Raw genomic sequence first — 20,319 nt, forward strand, 5'->3', positions numbered from 1 at the left:
ATGGAGTCAGATTATCCACACCCACTGAATAATCATCGGGCTGTTGCCAGCACTTGTTCTTTCTCAATTGTCTCATTCTCCGGCAATACGTCTCCAACTGGTCTCATGGCAATTGAACCACCAAAGAGCAAGGAAGCTGGAATAACTCTTCGTTTGTCCGAATAGGTGCTCAGTTTCTCAGTATCTCTTTTTTTTTTTTAAAGCAGGGTGGGAATAGGGGAATGTGGATGTGTTTATATTATTTTCTCAGAGTTGGCAACCGTACTTTTAACATGATTTCTGATAACAGACCCCATTCCCACACCATTTTGGACATAATCTTCTAGGAGACGTCTCACTAATGATCTACAGTGGCCTCCTTGTTGCCCTTGGCTATGCCTCTTCCTTATGCACCCTAGCATCTCTCTGGCTCTAGCCATCACCTTGTCACACTGTTTTGCTACCTGTGTTCGGGGGAGGTTGGTTTCTAGGAAACATGGATTATATGTTTAGGGGGGCAGTTATTGATTGTAGAGGAGGAAGAGGAAGGTCGGGGGTGGGTGGGTAAGGGGCAAGGGTGATACAGGTGGCAGGTTTTTCTCTTTCAAAAAGTTGGCAACCCTCAGTAGTAGAAGTAGTAGTAGTGGAGTAATAATACTAGTATTCCTTTTTTATATAGAGTGTAGAATCTATGGCTTGTCTTTCACATATACAGAATTTACAAAAATTTCCAACTTGTTTCATGAAGATACAGATAATGAACTGGGCAAGAAAAAATTCATGAAAAAAAAAAAAAAAAAGCAACTTCTGCAATGCGCTTTAAATTGAAAATAATGTCTGTAAATGTCTTTGGCTCTCAGGCTTTTCCTGTTCCCTTGCAGTCTTTAGAACATTACAGGCTTCCCAGGATGTGTTACCAGGCAGCCAACTAAAAGAGGCTTTTCTTTAAAACAGAGAAAAACAAAACCACTAACAAAGAATCGAAGGGAAAGAGTCGTTTCCTTTTCCCCGAACGACCTCTAATTTTGTTGAACAAATAAAGGTCAGTGGGGTGAAAGCTGCAGGAAGTAGGAAGCAGAAAGAGGAAGTGCTCAGACCTGCCATGTGTCATCTCTGGAGAGGGCCAAGGTGCATAGAAATGGAAAATGCTGCTAAGTTGTTGGCTAATGAAATACATCTTTGTGTGTATTCAGTGGCTGGGGTGAACACACAACATATTATCTCCCATCCCCACACCATAAACCATTTCCATGTGCGTGGACAGTGGAAATGCTTTCCACACCTCTCCAAAAAAATCGGTTCTTAATTTGTGTAGCTGGTTGCAATTAAGATATTCCTCCCAAATGCAGCTGTTTGCACAAGGCCATCCTAAGCTCGGCAACGTGCAAGCGGGTCAGGGTTTCCTTCTGCATGCAGTTCAGTTGCTTGCTGGGGAATCATTTTAGCTATAAATCGGTGTCTATAAAACAGCAGTCCTGCAAGGCTTCTTAAGGAAAGGAGCTGAGAAGCAAGATAGACATTAATAAGGTGACATTGGTTTGGTAATCACAGACGGGGCCAGCACATCACATATTCCCCAGGTAGCTCACCAATGCTACATGAAGGGGCATTTTGGGATGTGCAATAAGAACAGGAGACATTCCTTATGTCTTAGCGCCATGGCTAGCATTGCATGTTTTTGCAGGACAGTGAAGGAAATGGTCTTTCAGCCATGTTGAAGGTCTGTCTCTGCAAATGCAGGAGAATCGGCTTCCATGCACATATCCAGATGGCTCTGGGGACTTTGTCTCCTACTTGATATGCAAGGAAGACTGAAAATAATGAGAAATTAATCCAGTATAAATTCTGGAAAGGAATATGTAGGGGTTCTTAAGTGTATTCTGAATGTGCCATATCGGGTTTTGATCTGGAGGCGGTATTTCGAGGAACATTTTGGGACTTTTGCATGTCTTTGCCAGGTGAGGGGACAGTCTGCCTGTATGGAAGTCTCCCCTCTTTCTCCATATTGGTAACCTTGCAGACATAGATGCTCCCTTTCTTGAGCTGGGAATTAACTCATTACAGTCCCATGCTTACATATTCCTATTAGAAAAGGATTACAGGTACCAGAATAAAGCATTTTAACTAGGCAAGACTGGTTCGGCTTTCTATTAAGATTAAACTTGGAGGTCATGTCTCTTTATAATGGCGTCATGAATTGCTGATGCCATGAACAGCAAACCCGGCCATTGATGCCCTCATATGATAACATTATTTCACAAAACACTGAATTTGTTGTAACGCTTGCACTTCTGGCTCATATGGAAAAGGGGGAAAGTTCACGTCCAGCCTCTCATCCAGATGTTTTCCAGCTTGAGCCCTTTGTCACATGATCTCAGCATTGTAAATTTAAAGGGGCAGCGTCCCCTTGTCTATGGCAGATGCCGACAGATTGTCAATAAAGTTTCCCTAATCAGGAACAGGTTTGTTGCTCTCCCACTTAGATGAAGAGCAGGATGGAGACTACGACAGCGAGGATGGGGATGAAGACATCACAGAGCTGTTGTCCAAGGACTTTAGCCTGGCTCTTCACTCTCCTGCAAACTCGGCTGTGATTGGTCCTTCCCCTTCTTCAATTGTGAAAATGGAAGCCAATCAGAAGGCGAAGAACAAAAAGGAAAGACAAGGACTATTAGGTAAGAGGAAGTGTAGAAAAGAAACCCAAGAGAGCAGATGTAGATTGTGGTTTATTCTGACTGTGCCGTGCAAAAGGATTGGGGTGGGTGAGGGTTGGTCCGGAGGTTTCAAGGACAGTGACTTCAGCAGGAGGAGATACTGGCCGGCCTTTCCTTGTTCACTTGAGAAATTGTAAGTGGGATGCTGGAACCTTATCGGGCTGATTGAGCCCAGATGTTTTTCTGAAGATGTGCTAAGGAAACATCTGGGCTTAGTCACAGTGCATCTGAAGAACATCAAGCGTCCTGCTAGACTCTGAGAGGGGGAAAATTCATGCAAAGAAAAGTGCACTGAAATCAGTTTCTTATAGTCAGATAGATGATTAATAACTGGTGGAATAAACATGTTCTAGCACTGAGGCATATAGGCAAAGGGAAAAAATTATGGAGTTTCTTGGTTTCTTCTCCGTTGTTCCTTTAAATTCAGATTAATATAATGTTTGTTCTTAAACAGGCACATTTCTAGTGCTTTCCAAGGATTTCAGGCTTGTAGCCACCTCTGGGGTGGATAGCCATGCTCACCGCCTGACATTTTCACAATGCAGAGCAAATAAGCGTCCCTCTTATCCTTTTTATCATTACTATTGTCAGCAGCCAGATAAAGAGTGGCACGGGAGGTAAAAAGGCTGAACGAAGGGTGCAAAGCTAAGGACTGGGATCCCGGATTTCCAATGCACTCAGCACTCAACCACTGTTGCTTTCTCTCCTCTTCCTTCCTTAGGACCTTGTAAAATGTCCAGCCCTGGAGGGGAAGTGAAGATCAAAAAGCGAGCAGTAAAGCATGGTGAAACAATCCAGCACCGTAAGGGGGAAAGTGGTGAGGCTCCCAGTCCGGAAGAAGTCGCTGACCGGTGAAGTGGAGCACAAGAAGAAATTAAAGGGGAGGCCGAAAGGGAGTCTCCAGCGGCGGATCCAGTCTGAGTCGAGAGGCTTGCAGTCCAGTGAGACCCTGTTCAGTTCCAGAGAAGGGGGGAAGATCTCCTCCGAACGCCTGAAGAAAGCCACCAGGAAGAACAAAGTGTTACAATCAGCTTTAAGGGTCAGTATGAAGTTTTTGGGGAGGTGGGGGGGGGGGGGAGAGGGGTCACCAGCAGGCGCAGTTCCTTCAGCGGAGCTCCTGAAAGCTTAAAACCAAAAATAAGAAATTGTGGTCACATCTGGGGGTGACTAGTTCTGGTTGTCCTAAGATCTCAGTGGCCACTCTCTGGGGTTCACTCCCAGAAAGCACTGCTTTCAACTTTGTGCCTGTTCTTCTCTCTATTACAGAGGAAGAATGGAAATTTAGGCTTAGCTCTGTCTCCTAGAAACCCCAAGAACCTCATCAACAAGGGGATGAAGCTGAGCAAGATGAAAAACAAGCTTCCCCTCAAACAGGTACAGTATAGCCAACGGTTCCAAGGGGAACTCCCTTAGCATAGGAATCGGCCCAACAGTCTGGTGAGAGAACCTTCTGGAAACTAGTGCCAGGTAGGATAAGCACAGAGAAACAGAGCCTGCCACCCCTGGAGGGCTCAGGGGATGGACGCAGAGATGCAGAGCTTTCACCCCTGGGAAGGAGAGCTCAGGGGTTGGGCACAAGGATGTCTGATGGTTGTGGGCTGCTTTTATAAGGATTTTACTGTTCCTTCTAGAGGAACCGAAGGGCTTGATTATCTGCCCTGCGTCCTACAACTGAGAGGGTATTTTCTGTTAATGGTCATCGTAGTATAGCTTCCTTTATACCTTTATGGGGTTTAAAAAATGTTTGTTTGTTTTTTTTTAAATAGCTTGATGTCATCACTAAAATTTCCCCGTTATCTTCCCTATGGGAAATTGTCCCCGACATACAAAGCCTCAGGCACTTAACTGTTCCTCTGGGGCATTATCTGCCAGTAACTGCCCTCTTTTTGTCACTGAAGTGCTTCTCTGCTTCTTCAAGGGCAAAGGTCGAGCGGTGAGCAAATTGCTGGCTAGCTTCGCTGTAGAGGATGACTTTGAATTTGACGACAACAGCAGTTTTTCATCGGAGGAAGAGGAGAAGGCGGTAGCGGCGGAGAGGAAGGCTATTCCCGGTAAGCTCCACACCTGCCGGCGGCGCGGAGGCAACAGCGGGGGTCCCCGCGTCAGCAGCTGCGGTCTGACAAGCCATTCCCGCTCTCTTGTCTTTGCAGCACAATCGTGCGCTATTACCAAAGAAGAGCTTCAGGATGGACTGCACATCCTGATCCCCAAGGAGGACAATCTGCTCTACGCCGGCAGCGTCAAAATCCTGCAGCCGCCGGACATGTAAGAAGCCGAGCCTCCCCCCAACCCCCCCCCCCCCCCTACGCTTCCTCCCCTTCCCTCTCCTCCACGTGTCATTCACAGGGTTTGTTAAACTCGCGGGTCCTGCACAAAGAAACGTCTCGCCAGGCTTAAGCGGCATTTTGCATCCTACCAGTGACCTCATCAGACAGTTTGGGTGATGGCACAAGTAGGTTTGATGGCCATTTTTCCTAAGGTAGACGGAACGCTGCTTGTAGAACCTGTCTTGCTACTACTTGCAAGGAAAGTTTCCTGTCTGGGCTGCACACTGCCAGGTGGAAGGGGCCCTGGTTTGACACCCAAGTCAGGTCTTCCGCTCTGCAGGTTGGCAGGGCCCTTGGAAGCAGGAACCCTTAGTACTGAGCCACATTGGCTGTTATCAGTGCAACAGGATAAGAAAGGAGCTTCCTCCTTCCACTCCCCAAGGAGGTGGCATCTTCCAGCGTACTCCCCCATGGCCTTTTCCTATCATAGGAGAACAGGATCCCTGGCTGGCTACCCAGCGACTGTGCTCAGCCCATCCATTCCACACATGTGCACTTAGCAGCCTCCTCCATGCACAGTCTTGACTACAACTCCCAGCAGCACCAAGTCTGCAAGCAGTCTGAAGTCCCATGTTCGGTGGCTGCAGGGCCTGCCCTTCTTCGGCATCAGATTTGATTGTGCACACATTCCCCCATTTCTCTCCCTGTCTGCTCCTGCGAGGTGAAGCTAAATCGGCTGTCAAGTAATTAAATAGCAGTGCCAGGTAGATAAGAGAGCTCAGCGCTGTGTTGTGTACTCACCGGATTCAAGTTCTGAGTTATATGCAAGAGGAATATTTGTTGTTCTTTATTTATTAAAAAAAATGGGAAAACAACAACAAAGAAAGGACACAGCTTTAGTTGTGGGCAGGAACGTGGCAGCCCCCGCTGCCTCTGCTTAAAAGCCGGCTACTCCTTTGACTCTTAGGCCAGGCAGAGATATGCCCACCACAAAAACTGAGGCCACTTCCTGCTGTGGTACAGAGAGAAAAGAACGAGCCTAAGGGACTAGGTCTCTGCACTGTCAGAATATGAGAATGAGATGCGCCATGCTGGATCATAGCAAAGGTCCATCCGGCCCAGGTCATTAGGAACAGCCCAAAAAGTAGATCCAATTCCTTCCTGCTCATAATACGCCCAGAGAGAAGTGATGGCTTTCCCCGAGTCCATCTGGCTAATAGCCATTCCCTGTACGTACCCGGATCAGTCCAGACACCTGGGTTTTGCCTCCCCTCCAGCAGATGGAGACAGAGAAGTTTATTCAAAACAACCCTGCCATATGTACCAAGGTGCCACCCACAGTCCCGCAGTCTTACTCTGTCTCCAGCAGAAATTCCATAGCCGTACTTTTCAATATATTTATAAATGATCTGGAAAGGAAAACGACGAGTGAGGTAATCAAATTTGCAGATGATACAAAATTGTTCAGAGTAATTAAATCACAAACAGATTGTGATAAATTGCAGGAAGACCTTCTGAGACTGGAAGATGGGGCAGCCAAATGGCAGATTAAATTTAATGTGGATAAGTGCAAGGTGTTGCATATAAGGAAAATAACCCATGCTATAGTTACACAAAGTTAGGTTCCATATTAGGTGCTACCACCCAAGAAAGAGATCTAGGTGTCATAGTGGATAACACATTGAAATCGTCGGCTCAGTGAGCTGCAGCAGTCAAAAAAGCAAAACAGAATGTTGGAAATTATTAGAAAGGGAATGGTGAATAAACGGAAAATGTCATAATGCCTCTGTATCGCTCCATGGTGAGACCGCACCTTGAATACCATCTACAATTCTGGTTGCCGCATCTCAAAAAAGATATAGTTGCAATGGAGAAGGTACAGAGAAGGGCGACAAATGATAAAGGGGATGGAACAGCTCCTCTATGAGGAAAGGCTGAAGAGGTTAGGGCTGTTCAGCTTGGAGAAGAGACGGCTGGGGGGGGGGGGGGGGGGATATGATAGAGGTGTTTAAAATCATGAGAGGTCTAGAACGAGTTAATGTGAATCAGTTATTTACTCTTTCGGATAATAGAAAGACTAGGGGGCACTCCATGAAGTTAGCATGGGGCACATTTAAAACTAATCGGAGAAAGTTCTTTTTCACTCAGTGCACAATTAAACTCTGGAATTTGTTGCCAGATGATGTGGTTATTGCAGTTAGTATAGCTGTGTTTAAAAAAGGATTGGATAAGTTCTTGGAAGAGAAGTCCAAGAACTTAAGTTGACTTAGAAAATAACTACTGCTATTACTAGCAACAGTAACATGGAATAGTTTTTGGGTACTTGCCAGGTTCTTATGGCCTGGATTGGCCACTGTTGGAAACAGGATGCTGGGCTTGATGAACCCTTGGTCTGACCCAGTATGGCATGTTCTTATTCATTACGTTTGTGAATCGCGATTCCTCCACAGAGCCAAAGCGATGGGCAACACAGATAAGCATGAAAATAAGAACTAACATGCGATATTGATACATTCATTGTGCACAGAGTGAAAAAAATGCTTTCTCCAATTTGTTTTAACCCTGCTATTTGTTTGTTTCATAGAGTCCCCTAGTATTAGTACTACATAAAAGAGTAAATAACTGATCCCTATTTACCTGTTCCACCTAGAGATGAGTAATCAATTTTACAAAATGAAAAAAAATGTGACAAAAGAACTACATTGTGCTTAAATAGAAAACACATTTTTAAAAACTCTCCATCACCGTATAGTCTACAGCCTTAAAATAAAATAACACCAGCCTCAGGGCCATCCAGCGCAATTTTCAACCTGGACCCAGCAGAGCAGGAGTGAATGGGATCATTCCTGCCTCTTACTGCCCCTTTGTACTGCCTAAGCCCCAGGAAAGGGGTAAGAGACCTCTCTGGGTGGATGGGAGGCTTATTTGGTCGGGGGGGGGGAGGGGGAGGGGGGTGCTAATTTTGTTTGGCTGTCAGGAGGAGGGGTCAGGCAGTTTCTTTTTTTATATTTTTCTTTTACTTTGCTTTTTTAAATTAAATGTTTATTTCAGGTCAATAAATAAACCTACATAAACAGTAAACAAACCAAAATATGAATAAAAAAATCTTCCCAAAATGGAAAAAGAAAAACCCCAAAACAAAATGAAAAAATGTTTCTCTGCATGGCCTTAGTTTCACCTGAACTCATGATCTTATAATCATCTCATGCTCTGTTTTAGCTACAGCATTGTGATTGAAGGGGAAAGAGGAAATCGGCAAAGAATCTATTCCCTGGAGCAACTATTGCAGGAAGCAGTAAGTTCTGCATCTGAACTGTTCCTCTTTTCAGTTTGAGTAAATAGAAGGTGCCATCTTAGGCACAGCAGAACCTTCTTCACAAGGGAGACTGAGGTGAGTTGCCAACTGGCTCCAGATTTCAGGACAGGTCGATCCAGTCCTGGTTTTATCCCATTGCATGGAGGGCCTTGTAATTTTGCTTTTCTTCATAGGTAAATCAGAACTACAAGACCCTGCATGGAAAGGGTTAAAACCAGGGCTGGATAAACCTGTCCTGAAAATCTGGAGCCAGTTGTCAACCCTAGTCTAAGTCAAAAAGAACAAAACAAGCACTGCCACTCACAATAAATATAAATATATATATATATATATCACAGTTTGCTGACATCATATCCATAGAGCTCTGACATCATAGAGTGCTGAGGTCCTCTGTTCATTTTACCCCTGTTTTCAGGTTCATGACATCAGACCTGAGACAACTGGCTCCCTTCTGCCTGGTACCAGAGTCTGTGCCTACTGGAGTCAGAAATCTCGCTGCCTGTACCCAGGGAATGTCGTCAGAGGTGAGACTGAGAACGCTTCTATGTCTGTTCTATGCTAGTGCATGCAACTCAGGCAGATGCCTTCCTTTAAAAAAAAAATAACTTTCCCATACCTAAAACACAGGTAGGTGATATAGATACATATGAATGTAGAGGTAGCTGATTATGTGTTCTTTCAGAGGAGGAGACAAAATCTATACAGGTGGCCATCTTTATTCTGATACACTTTTTAATTACAAAGCTAATTATGATAGTTGAGGGATAACCGGAGCTAAGAAATGGTTTAGTGGCAAGAAGAAAGGCCATCTAAGGATAATTAAAATGGAGTTTTTAGATATCTGGATTACTAGATTCCCCAATGGATCAAACATTTTATAACTGCATGGGGAAGCTTTATTGACTGGATCCCTCAAGACCAGAGAAAGATTGTGCATGGCCTGTTGAACAGTGTTAATTGGAGGGGCACACATTTGTGAGACATATGATGTGATGTCAGTTAGTTCATCTAGTGTATGAGTATTCACGTGGGGTGACAAGTAAGTGTGTTTGTTTGCCATGATAGCATGTTGCAGTAATTCTCAGCAATAGCAAAATACCAATTCTGTGTCACATAAGGGCACGCCAGGAAACAAGCCTGCCATATATTCTGTTGCTACGTTTCTTATGTCAATAAAGAAACTTTAAAAAAAAAAAAAGAAAGAAATGGGGGAGGGGATTATTGTTTTTTTTATAAAGCCTGCAGCATCGTAGAGACGAGTGAGAAAAGGACATGTCCAGTACTGCAGCCTTCTCGGGGCATGAGCCAGCTCTTCTCGTTTCCCTGCCTGTGAAGGTTGGGCCTTGTCCATGGGAGTAAAAATAACAGGTCTAGACCGAAATAAGGAGTCAAGTTTTGTAACAGTGCCGCAAAAACCTGAATGGAAAATCTGAAAATAGCCCACTTAAATATATAGAAATGCAGATCTGCAAACGTGGCAGGTGATCCCTAATGCATAGGTGGCCAGTCCTCCTGCAGTGTGCTGGTGGAGCACTTTCTCTGCGAGTATCGCCAGTAAAACATGTTTCAGCAGAGGAAGCAGACTCACTCTGCGCAGAAGAGCTGCTTGATTTAGCAGCTCTTGGGAACTGGCCTCTTTGTCACCGAGTAAAGGGAAGAAAGAGGAGGAGTGCTCCATCCCGGGTACCTAACTGGAGCTGTGTGATGTGTTTGCGTGTGTATAGTAGACTGGGGGGGGATATGCAATGAAATGCAAATTACAACTTTTTTAGCATGTGCATTGCAAAAATGTTAACGTTAAGGATACAATGCCACGTAGCAGGCTATGCACTGAAGGTTAAAGTTGAACACAAAGTGTGTGCAATGTAGTAACGTGCATATTCACCCAAAAATGTGTACTCCAGATGCAAGCTACCTCTCAGAATCCCCCCTGCTAAGCAACCTGAAGTAAGGGATGTGCTGGCAGGGAAAGCAAAAATGCTAAACACTACAAAATGTGCTGTTTCATTTCATTTTGCATCCAAAATGACATTAAACGAATGAAATGTTGTTTCTTTGATGCCATGTACTTTCTCAGAACCCCCTCCTCTCCCCTGACTACATGCACCCGGCAGCCTCCTATCCTCCCTCTTCAGAATAGGAGCAATCCCATACCTCCTCATTCTGCACTGGCTACTAATGATGTCAACTCGCTTACACTTTGGTTGCTAATAACGCCAGTAGGCAGTGCTGTACCTGCTGGCATCCTTAGAAACCAGCAGGGATCCCGAGGGGAAGCAAGGAATAGCTCTTCCTGTCCGTGGAGTCAGGGGGCTCACAGAGGAGGTGCTGGGAATTGGAAGCTGGGGGAAAGGAAAGGTGATTGGGATTCCAGCACCGGGGATGGGGTGTTGATTGGGTTGTCTGGATGGAGGGGAACCGGGTTGATAGGGTTGCGGGAAGGATCGTTTCCACCGTTGACATTTTACAAATGAAATGATGAAACGCGCAAAACAAAATATGAACGAAATGAAACAAGTCAAATGGGCAACGGAACAAAAAAGTGGAACAACATGAACATTTTTTTCCATGCACACATCTAGTTAGCACAGGGGGGATTTCCTGCCCTAATGTCCCATCAAGATCAGATGCCCTCTCTTTCCCCATCCCCCGGCACCATTAGCAAATCCCTGCCCCAGCCCTCAGCACCCTATCACTTGATGGGGCAAAGTGCCCCTAACAGTGTCCTGCACTATCTGCAGTGGTGCTGTTATGTCCCCCCCCCCCTGCCAGTGAAGATGGGGAACCCTCCAGAATGGGAAGCATTTATTCTGGTAGGGTGGGAGGGAAGGAGTTTGAGATGACTCCAAGCACTGGAGTGGGGTAGATTAACTTGAGGGAGTCTAGGTGTTTGGGCAAGGGGATGGGGGGGTTTGCTGGTGGTGCCACAGAGGAGAGGTCAGACCTTGAGAAGGGGGGGGGGGGGAATGCAAATCCCCATGCTAGCACCCCAACGTGAAAGGGCCTTTTAGCACAGGCAACAGGCATGCAAAAAAAAATGTAAGAGCAGGTCTGAAGCAGGTGTTAAACGTTTGGCCTCAGCAGATGCATGGAAATAGTGGGTGGAGAATTTTATGCCATGCTATTTATCCGTCCTGCTCCTGTCTCATTTTCATGCGATGTTCCTTCATTGACGTGGGCGCCTGCTAATTTTAGCGCGTTCCCACTAACAGCTTCCCATACTAACAGCTAACAAGAGGCCGTCAGTGCACAGGCCTCTAGATTTCTGTGTAGGTATAGGAGCTGTCTGCGCATGTGTCTGAAGCGTGTGTCTGCATGTGTATACGTTTTGCATGCGTCTGTACAGTTTATATATGTGTGTGTGCATGCATAATTACATAATATTTGGGTGTATAGGAGAGGTGTATATATCTGTGTGTGTACCTTTGTACCTAAGCATGTAGGATGCAGGGCTCAATGGATATTGACAGTACTGAGAAAAGAGGGTGGGAGTTGTGAGCAGATGAGGACTATCTGTTACCCGGAGAAAGGGAGAGAAGGCAGCCTGGAGGAGGGGTGTAGATGAGGGAAGGCGGGGGGGGGGGGGGGGGGGAGAGAGGGTGAAGAGCACTGGGACGCCAAGGTCGAATGTGATCTGGAAGCATAAAGTTCCTCCATCATTTATCAAAGTCCCTTCAGGGAACCCTGCTTTCCATCAATCTAAGTCAGATTCTGCAAAGCTTGCACCTTTCCCTCCTTCTCGCCTCTCTTGGCCTCTTCTTGTTGAGACAAGTATTACAATTTGCAGCCGGACCCCTGGGTGAGATAAGCAGCGGTGTGGGGGTACAGTGCAGGAATGAATAGGCTGAACAATGATGCCTCCTCCTCCTCCTTCGTGCCTACAGGGCGCTAGCTCGGAGGGGTCCCCTGCAGAATCGGATTTTAAGGACATGTATCTAGGGCATTCCCGGCAATCCTGGATAAAAGAATCCAATGGACTGCCTGGATCTTTGGGAAGAATAGAAGGCAACTGTGCATCAAAATCTGGACTCTGCAGATCAGCCACCTGTGGATACATTTTCTTCCTTCATTGATTTTTCTGTTCTGCATACAGTGTTTTCTATTCATGGTTTTGTTTTTTTTTAATTCTGCAAAGGTCTATCCTTGTCTTCTTTGCTCTCTTCTTTCGTCTTACTTAATCCAAAGTCCTGCTATTTTGTGGTAATCATATCTGCATAATTAAAACCCAGTGGGCTATTTGGATTATAATCCAACTTTAGTGAACTGAAAGTTTGTAGAATGTAGAGAACAGAGTCCTGCAGGAGCTGCATTACATGATCAAAACTTTCTTGTTTGAATCTCATGTTCAGAGTCTGCATCCATTTATTGCATTTAGACCAATAAAAAGTGTTCATCTGGCTAAATTCATGACTTAGCTGCAGGGCTGGTGGAAGAGTATTTGGCATCCTAGGCGAACCTTTGGTCATGCACTCTCCTCCCCAACAAACCTCCAGCAAAGTATTCCCTCCTACCAGTGGCAGTAGCTCCAGCACATATCTCCGTTTTTTGGTGGTCTTGGTCCTGGCACTGGCACAGCACTCTTCTTAGCTTCATGCTGGTGGGATTTTGCTGCTCCCAAAAGTTTGGTGCTCTAGGCAAGTGCCTAGTTTGCCTAGTGGCCCTGCTTAGCCGGACAAATCTGAGGTTCTGAATTTCCTGCCCCTCATAGTGGATAAAGTCATCACCCGGCTGAAACAGAAGAGGCCATGCAGAAGCATTCTAGGGGTGGGGGCTTAAACTTAACTGGGTAAGCCCTGGTATATTAAGCAAGACTTGCCTCTCATTGAATATCTTCATTAAAATTATCTGGGTAACTCGCCACTGAATATGGACCTCTACCTTTAAAAAAAAAAGCGAATCATGCATGAAGATTAGGAAAAGGCAAAGGCACATTTAAGAGATGGCAGATAAAAATAAAGCTATTTAAAGCTGAGGAACAATAAACAGAAAAGAGAGAGTAGGGAGTAGGAGAGTAAATGAGGATAATAAGAGATATTGCACTCTTGTAGGGCGTGAGTAACTTGTGCTCCCTATGGACAGGTGATGGGACACTTAAAAGCCTTGCGCTCACAATATGCTCTGCCCTTAACCTTCTCTGCAGCACATTAGAAACTGGTTTCAAATCATCTTACAGTGTGTTTGGTAGTGCTTGACAACAGATTTGTTTGCGGCTTCAAACCCACGTGAAACTTTTCCATGGATGTTAAGGTTTGGACAGTTTAAAAGCTGCTGGAAGCAGCAGGTCCTTCCCTCAGCATGGAGAACTACATGCTACATGTATGTAGTCAACCATACGCACATACGTATATCATTCCATATATCTGCGAAATAAAAAAGAAACAAGAAGGAGAGATCCCGTGTTCATGGGGAAACTGGATCCAAAGGGACTGCCTGGATCTCAGGTGCACATATATCACTTGATCCAACCGCAGACATTCAGAGACTTTTGTTGCCCTTGGGACCAGCATGAGTATTAAAAGAGACCTCTCTGCTTGTCACGCAGGTTCCTCGAGTGATGAAGAAGAAGAGCTGGACTCCGTGGTGGTGGAGTTTGACGATGGGGACACCGGACGAATCTCTCTACCCAACATCCGTCTACTGCCAGCAGACTTTAAGATCCAGTGTGAGTCAGTGAGCTCTCCTCTCTGCCCCCTGCCTGATGTCGTTGTAATAGACAGTTCTTCAGACATCTTAGACGGGGTCGGGAGAGGGAAGGGTCAGTAAAATCCAGTTACAGCAGGCCTTCTCACACTCTTATTTATTTATTTATTTATATTCTGCTTTGTGGCACTTCAGAGCGGATTACATTCAGGGACAGTAGGTATCTCCCTATCCTACAGGCCGATTCAGTATGGTGAGCTCAGCTGAGCGCACCGTTTAGCACCCGTTTGGCCGCGAGTTTTCGACTCGCGTCTATTACCCCTTGTATTGTGAGGGTTAATAGCGCCTCGAAAACGTGCGGATAACAAAAACTAATAGCGCTCATCCAGAGATTAATGCTTGCCCAAGGGCAGGCATTAAGATCTAAGCAACCTGGGAAATGTCGGGGACCCGAGGCTGCACTAGCAGGGAGGGAGAAGCAGTGGCTCTGCTACTCACAAATGTGGGGCAGGTCAGCGAACTTGGGATTGGCCATGGCAGAGGAGAGAGGAAGGAGCCCACGGGCAGCGCACCAAGACCGGCTCTGAGCGAGGAAGGGAGCGGCAGCTGCAAAACTCGCGAGAAAACGGTGCCAACGTCAGCCTGGCTCACCCGGTGGCATGGTGGGAGTCGTGGCTGTCAGCGGGTCCGATAACCGATGCTCAATTTTACCAAGCTTCGGTTGTTGGACTCTCTGACGGCCGCCTCTTCCGCTAATAAGAAGGCACTAGGGATGCGCTATTATCCTAGCACCTCCTTATTAGCATGCGGCCCTCATTTAAATAGAGAATCGTGCGTCCAGGAGAGGTGCCTGTGCATGCATCAGGAGAGTGGGCGCTCAACATGGAGCACCCGCTCTCCCGCGATTTTTACAGTATTGGCCTGCTAGAGGGCTTACAATCTAACTGGGTGATGCATCAAGCCGTGTTAGTGCTCATGCGATATACACAATATATCCCTATTACAATGACCTTATTTGTATGTGATTTCTATGCATGAATAATGCAAATGCATGCAAAGAAGGTCATGTATAGTCAATTTGATGTTAATATTTTATCGTGGCCAACCGAGAAGGTGGTCAATCGCAATAAAATAACACCTCTTTGAAATGCCTTAGATGTGCGGCAGGAAACCCAGGAAACTGCGGACAAAAATGGGAGAGTTAATTCAGGTCCTGAGGCTCCTGCTGCAAATTTAAAGCAGCAGAAAAAAAAATAGTCGAGGCAGACGGGGATATTGAGCAGAGGTCAGTGCTGACCCCTGTCTCAACCTGGGGCTGCCAGTTGAGGTGACCCCTACATCCCCAAAAAGTAAAAAAAAAAACCTGCCCAGGGATGACCCCCGGCGCCCCCCCCCCCCCCCCCATTCATGAAAAAGAAACAGCTTTGGGTCTCGGCTTCCCCTTCCCACCCCCTCATCCCAAGTGTTAAAGTTTGTATCCCAGCCCCCCCCCCCCCTTACCACCCCCAAGTGTCAAAGAAGGTGTTCTGGCCCTTCTGCCCATAACCCTCCCCCCACCAGGAAGCTATAAAAAAAATTAGGGTGCAGGCCCCGACCCCCACCCTCCCCCAAGCCTCCCCGAACCTTGAAACTGACCCTGCATCAGGGCTGGGTGCGCCTTCGCACTCAGCCCCTCTAAAAATCATGCACTCTCATCCTCCCACATTCCAACTGATGCCCCCTCTCTCAACCTCCACCTCCTCCAGAGAACCTCCTCTCTCAACCTGCCTCCCGTCTCTCAACCTCTGCGTCCCCACTTCTCTCACCTCCCCAGCCCACCCCTTCTCACATCTCTCCAGCTGATTAACCCCCCAGCCCTTCCTATAACACCAAACTAATCCTCTGTCATACTTTCCCTCTCACCCACTCCCCTTCTCTCTCTCTCTCATTACCTCACAGCTTCACCTCTAACCCTTCCCTCACATTCCCTTCAGTTCCCCCTCTCTCACCCTCCACAGGCAATCCCTCTCTAGCTGATCCACCCTTCTCACTCCTCCTACATCCAGTGCTTCTCTTCAAACAGCCCCATCTCCAAACATCCCCCTGACAAGGGTCAGTGGCAACATTTTCCTTTGAACCCCAGGGCAAAGGTGGATGACAACTGGGTGGGAAGAGGGGGCAGGTTGATGATAGGGACGACATTTTTTCTTGGGTAATCTCAGTGGTAGGTGAGGAGAAAGGGGCAGTGTTTGTTTTCCCTTCCTGCTGCAACACCACAGACCCTCCCTGATCTTTGGCTTTCACCTCACTTCTCTCCCATTAAGCATCCTCCGTAGTTATCCCACGTCCCCTTGAATTCTGATACTGGTTTTGCTTGCACCACTTCCATGCATTCCCCATCCTTTCCATAAAGAAGCCCGCCCCACCCATCCCTCTGCTTTCAGCCTCATAGCATAATCCCCCCTATTCTAGAACTTCCTCTCGCCTCTGTGGAAAAGGGAGTCCTACAGCAAGGATCTGGAGACTGTGGGCGTGACATCCGCACACTCTGTCCAACTTGCATCCTGCTGCTGTCCCCAGCCTGGTTGTAACATCTTTTCCTGGTTACAGGTACTGAGCCCTCACCAGCACTGCTGGTATCCAGCAGCAGCCGACGCACTAAGAGGTCTTCCAGCAAAATCTCTCAGCCCAGTGACACATCTCAGAACCAGGGTTCTGATGCCAAGGATGGTCCAGAGCAAGAGAAGACTACAGGAAAGAAGGTGTCTGGGAAAGAGAAAGCCGGTATGTTAAGGCAGTAGTCCTGTTGAAACCATCCAAGTCTCATATTTCGTAGGAACATTCGTTCTCCAAAGAGAGGACACAGTGAGACTTATCATCTTGTTATTGTGTAATGTGTGAAGGGGGGGGGGGGCAAAGGGAAGGCAGCAGGTGTATTCATCAAGCCCATGTTTAAATAGGGTTAGAAGACTTTAAGATTTGGAAAGTTCTGTCATCGTTATGCAAGTCGAAATAACTAAAAGAAGCCAGTTTTTGTTTATGGGTTCCCTCATCACTGCTGCATTGGCTTTGTAGAGTACGTTAGCGTGTCATACAGCCACCAGAATCCTGGGTAATATTTAAAGTGTCCTATTGGGGTTTCCATTTTAATTACATATTTGGATTTTCCTTTGTTTCTTTTTTTTTGGTAGGTAAAACTGACGTTTTAAATACCAGTGCCAAGATGTTGTCGTGTGCTGACCAGTTCCTAGGGAGACACAACAACAGCCCCCTGAGCTGGTCTGCGGTAGTCCAGAGCAAGCGCAAGGTGGCCACCAAAAATACTACTCTGAACCTCTTCCAGCTCAACGGAAATGCCAAGAAGATCAAGACCAAGGAGGTCATGTTCCCCATGCATAGCCAGGCTGCACCAGTTTTTGGGAACAGCTTTGGCGTCGATTCATTCAGTAGCATCGCTAACTCCTATACATCCTTTGGGGGCAGCTCCTGTCTGGGGCCTACCCAAAAACTGCGGACAAAAAAGGGAGACAAACTGGAAGCAGAGTTTGTAAAGGGTGGGCGAAAGAAGGCAGGGAATGAATTTCTTGTCAAGTTGGACCATGAAGGGGTCATGTCGCCTAAGACCAAGAATGGCAAAGCCCTGCTGATGTGCGATAAGAACTTTGGGTTGAAGATGGAAAGATCTTTGCAGGGCCACAGCTACTCCAACCCATCCCTGCTTGGGAAGGACAAAAAAGGAAGAGCACACGTGCATGATCTGCCAATGGGTTTGGCACTGCGGAAATACTCTGGTCAATCAGAGTACCCCATGAACTGTGACAGTGATTGCCACAGCTCCTTCTCGGACATGGACGAGGAGGAGGAGAATGAAGCTCACCTGAGAGGGAGAATCCCTTCCAGGTACATAACAAGGCTCTCTGTCTCTTCCTCCTCGTCAGGTTCTTCCACCTCTTCAAGCTCTGGCTCCATCTCCACCTCCAGCTTATGCTCTTCAGACAATGAAGATTCCTCATACAGTTCTGATGACGAGGACTCCACTCTCCTCCTCCAGACCTGTCTCACGCATCCTGTCCCTACTCTACTGGCCCAGTCAAAGGCTTTGCAGACCAAGAACAGTGTACCCCAGCGCTGCTTTATTGCCAAGGCCACAGCCGTAGGCAGCAAGAGCAAGGTGAAAAGGAAAGAAGCCCTAAGCTTTCCCAAAGCCAAAAGGCTTCCATCGGTGGAAAATCGACCAAAGATATCTGCTTTCCTCCCAGCTAGACAACTCTGGAAATGGTCTGGGAACCCAACTCAGGTGAGTTCTCACATGCTGGAAAAAGATGTGCAAGGAGAGGGGACAAGTCTAGAGACCATGCACTGAGTACTGTAACAGACTAGAGATTAGTGGTTAGAGAGGTAACCATACATGACCTTAACAATAAGGTGTTTTTTAATTCATGAAACTCTATTTAGGCAAGCTCTGCTCTATTAAACTGAAAACTGTGGGTCTGAACCCTATTATTGTAATCTGAAAATATTGTTACTGTATTGTTCTCAGTGTCAGCAAGGCACACTAGGGGCAAGGAGTGAAGTAATTTACTAAGCATCACACACAGGGTCAGTGGCAAAGTGAAAATGTAAATTCAGAGTCAGGAGCACCTTGAGCTGATGCCTGGCGCATCAGCACATTGCACTCCTGCAACAATCTGAGACCCAAATTCCAGAATTTTCCAGGAATTCCAGGAAAATCTGGAATTTGGGTCCCAGATTATTGGCATTATCTAGGAATTTGAAATCTAGAGAATGGAATTTAGAAACTTTTTTCTCTGATGTTGTCGTGTGTAAGTGTCCCCTGAGAATATCATAGATAAGGGCTTTTAAAAAAAAATGTAATTGTTGATAAAAGAATGTCAACCATAAATTAGAATGAAGGAACAAAAAATCAAGCCTTTCCAGAGCTCCAAAGGTATAGACATTGAATGAAATGTGTTGCGTTTGTTCCTGCAGAGAAGGGGCATGAAGGGGAAAGCCAGGAAGCTTTTCTATAAGGCGATAGTACGGGGTAAGGAGACCCTGCGCATTGGTGACTGTGCTGTTTTCCTCTCTGCTGGACGACCCAACCTGCCCTACATCGGTCGCATCGAAAGTATGTGGGAGTCCTGGGGAAGCAACATGGTAGTCAAGGTGAAATGGTTCTACCATCCAGAGGAAACCAAATTGGGCAAGCGACACAGTGATGGCAAGGTGAGCTCTAGGTAGGGAATATAAGAGATGTCATGAGGTTGGGCGGGGTAACCATGGGACCTGGCTTTTGCCACAGCACCCAAAGTTTTCCGGTGTTGGGCCAGAGACCCAGCAGTTCTGTCAGAATTCTGGAGTCTCCAGGTCACAATCAGAGAGTTCCCTGGTATGCAGATTTGCTTCCTAATCCAATTGTTTCCTTCCTGTCCTGATACGCCACTGTTTTCCTCCTCCTGCTGACTGGGATCAGCTGCAGTGATAGGGGTACGAACTAGGGATGAGAGGGGAATCCTGCAGAGGAGATGGAGAAGAGGGGGATTATTGTTGGGGGGCAGAAGAGGGCCTGGGAGAGAGATTATTGGGGGTGATGAGAAGTGGATCAGCTTGGGAGTGAGAAGGGTCTGGGGGGAACATTTTAGGGAGATTAGGAGAGGCTGAGAGGAGGATCATTGGGTGGTGAGAGGATTGACTGGGGGCATGTCTGTATGTGTAAGAGGGTGAGGGCAGGGTTTGTGTGTGTGAGAAAAAGGGATCTATGCCAAGTGTGTCTGCCAAATTGGGTGGGGGTGGGGGTGGGATCAGGGAAGGGGACATCCTCCTCTTCCTACCACTTCCCCACCATAATTTGGATCCTTCCTCCCCTCATCTTGGATTCTATTCCCCCGATCCTGGAACCTCCATTGCCTCCTTATCTCTCCCTGCTCCACTGGTTCTGGAACCCACCCCAACCCCTGATCCATGATCCTCCCTCATCTGAGCCCTTCCTTTCCCTTCCTCCATCCCAGATTCAAGTCCTCTGCTTCTTATCCCACTTCTGGTCCTTCACCCTCTCCTTGTCCTAGCCCTAAAACTCTTTCTGCCCTCCCCATCTCTGAGATATCCTCCCTCTGCTCATACTTGAGATCTCTTTTCCTCATCTGGTAAAAGCAATGGGCCCAGTATTCAAAGATATCCGGATATCTAAGTTTGCTGGGTATAACTTATATGGCTAACCTAGACAGGATATTCAGCAGCATGGCTATGCCAGTGAATATACCCGAGAGTTCTAGTTAGCTGGCTAAGTTATATTGAGCAGATCTAACGTATTCGGTTAACTTAACCTGATAAATCTGAATATCAGCATTTATCTGGTTAAGATACCCAGATAAGGGGCCCTGCTCTGATCCACCCATTGCCCGCTTCCAAGATATCCGGCTATCTA

General features: G+C 46.6%; 1 protein-coding gene across 1 annotated transcript in view; it reads left to right on the forward strand.

Annotated features, from left to right (window-relative positions):
• BAHCC1 (BAH domain and coiled-coil containing 1) overlaps positions 1-20,319 on the forward strand; it is a 216,488-nt gene that overhangs the window by 187,122 nt on the left and 9,047 nt on the right. The window contains exons 17-28 of the mRNA XM_029599222.1: positions 2,442-2,654; positions 3,415-3,533; positions 3,565-3,732; positions 3,960-4,067; positions 4,612-4,744; positions 4,844-4,958; positions 8,180-8,255; positions 8,692-8,800; positions 13,819-13,938; positions 16,506-16,679; positions 17,087-18,192; positions 18,885-19,121. Of these exons, the coding sequence (XP_029455082.1) occupies positions 2,442-2,654; positions 3,415-3,533; positions 3,565-3,732; positions 3,960-4,067; positions 4,612-4,744; positions 4,844-4,958; positions 8,180-8,255; positions 8,692-8,800; positions 13,819-13,938; positions 16,506-16,679; positions 17,087-18,192; positions 18,885-19,121 (2,678 nt within the window). The remainder of the gene's footprint in view (positions 1-2,441; positions 2,655-3,414; positions 3,534-3,564; positions 3,733-3,959; positions 4,068-4,611; positions 4,745-4,843; positions 4,959-8,179; positions 8,256-8,691; positions 8,801-13,818; positions 13,939-16,505; positions 16,680-17,086; positions 18,193-18,884; positions 19,122-20,319) is intronic.

This window comes from Rhinatrema bivittatum, chromosome 4 (genome assembly GCF_901001135.1).
Source record: "Rhinatrema bivittatum chromosome 4, aRhiBiv1.1, whole genome shotgun sequence".
Classification (NCBI taxonomy): Eukaryota; Metazoa; Chordata; class Amphibia; order Gymnophiona; family Rhinatrematidae; genus Rhinatrema; species Rhinatrema bivittatum.